The sequence below is a fragment of the Ammospiza caudacuta genome, chromosome 7 (assembly GCF_027887145.1).
Source record: "Ammospiza caudacuta isolate bAmmCau1 chromosome 7, bAmmCau1.pri, whole genome shotgun sequence".
Lineage (NCBI taxonomy): Eukaryota > Metazoa > Chordata > Aves > Passeriformes > Passerellidae > Ammospiza > Ammospiza caudacuta.
The window spans coordinates 1,545,103-1,546,986 of NC_080599.1; the positions used below are offsets into that span (position 1 = coordinate 1,545,103).

Sequence of the window (1,884 nt, forward strand, 5' to 3'; positions counted from 1 at the left end):
ACTATAAAAACCTCTGTGTGTACCTGCCATGAACCTGAAGTCCCAGTCAAGCACCAGCCAGGGCTCCAAACTTGCAGCTGAAGAAAAATCTTCTGGAAATTGAAAAGGGTGTCAGAGTGTTACAGGAGAAGGGTCTATGGAAAAAGGCTTTGATTTTGCTGGAAGGAGTTTCTCCCAACCGGTCACTGACTTTTCTCCATGAACAGCTCCCAATGGCCAGAGAAATCAAATGTCCAACAGCAGCTCCATCAGGCACTTCCTCCTGCTGGCATTGGCAGACACACGGCAGCTGCAGCTCCTGCACTTCTGCCTCTTGCTGGGCATCTCCCTGGCTGCCCTCCTGGGCAACGGCCTCATCATCAGTGCCATAGCCTGCGGCCACCACCTGCACACGCCCATGTTCTTCTTCCTGCTCAACCTGGCCCTCAGCGACCTGGGCATGATCTGCACCACTGTCCCCAAAGCCATGCACAATTCCCTCTGGGACACCAGGACCATCTCCTACAAAGGATGTGCTGCACAGCTCTTTTTTTTTGTGTTTTTCATGTCATTAGAGGTTTCCCTACTGACCATCATGTGCTACGACCGCTATGTGTCCATCTGCAAACCCCTGCACTACGGGACCCTCCTGGGCAGCAGAGCTTGTGCCCACATGGCAGCAGCTGCCTGGGCCAGTGCCTTTCTCTATTCACTGCTGCACACAGCCAATACATTTTCCCTGCCCCTGTGCCATGGCAATGCCCTGGACCAGTTCTTTTGTGAAATCCCTCAGATTCTCAAGCTCTCCTGCTCCAATTCCTACCTCAGGGAACTTGGGCTTCTTGCTGTAAGTGTCTTTGTAGCCTCAAGCTGCTTTGTGTTCATTGTTTTCTCCTATGTGCAGATCTTCAGGGCTGTGCTGAGGATCCCCTCTGAGCAGGGACAGCACAAAGCCTTTTCCACCTGCCTCCCTCACCTGGCTGTTCTCTCCCTGTTTCTCAGCACTAGCTTTTTTGCCTACCTGAAGCCCTCCTCCATCTCCTCCCCATCCCTGGATCTGGCCCTGTCAGTTCTTTACTCAGTGGTGCCTCCAGCCCTGAACCCCCTCATCTACAGCTTGAGAAACCAAGAGCTCAAGGCTGCAGTGTGGAGATTGGTGACTGGACAATATCAGAAACATTAAACTGCTGGCCAATTTCTGCAAATCACTTGAAATCAATGTAATCTTTCATTGTTCTTGTTGGGTATGGTGGTTGGTTTATTATTCTCATTATTTTTATTTTTTTTTTTAGTATTGTCCAAATGAAATGCTACTGGTTTTGCCATTTCTCATTTCATTTCTCTCCACCTTTGCTGTGGCTCCAGACTGTGTCAATGAGGAGCTGTGCTCTCAGTGGCTCTAAAGGAGCTAAAGGATCTCCAAGCAAAGTTTTAACCAGAGTTCCCCCTCTTGTTGCCTTTTCTGGAGCTGCAGCAGCAATGTCTGTGTGCAGAGCTGGGGGCAGATCAGTGCTGGCCCAGCAGCTGTGCCCAGCAGCAGCAGCACTTGGTGTTGCCAGTGCTGCTGCCGTGGCCCTGCCCCGCTGCCCTGGTGGCCCTGGTGTTGCTGCAGGTCCTGAGTGCTCTCAGGGCCGGGCTCAGCCCTGGGGGTGGCAGTGCCGGGGCTGAAGCAGGGACAGGCCATGGGCACTGCTGGGGCAGCGCTGACGCCTCAGCCCAGGGCCTGGGGGCTCCAGGCTCCTTGCCCAGGCTCTCTCAAGAGCACACTCAGGCCAATGCTCAGTACAGAAAACCCCCGTGAGCAGCCCCAGGCTGGCCGTGGGCATGCTGGGGGCAAACAGCATGGCTGGGGCTCTGCAAGGGCCCTGGGGCAGACGGGAAGGAACAGCAGAGCAGGGGCTGATC

At 54.0% G+C, this 1,884-nt stretch overlaps 1 protein-coding gene across 1 annotated transcript; it reads left to right on the forward strand.

Moving 5' to 3' along the window:
• Positions 1 to 214: 214 nt before the first annotated feature.
• On the forward strand, positions 215 to 1,162 carry LOC131559721 (olfactory receptor 14A16-like). The gene has a single exon (XM_058808154.1). The coding sequence runs from the start codon at positions 230 to 232 to the stop codon at positions 1,160 to 1,162; it is 933 nt and encodes a 310-aa protein (XP_058664137.1). The 5' UTR covers positions 215 to 229.
• The last annotated feature ends 722 nt before the right edge of the window (positions 1,163 to 1,884 follow it).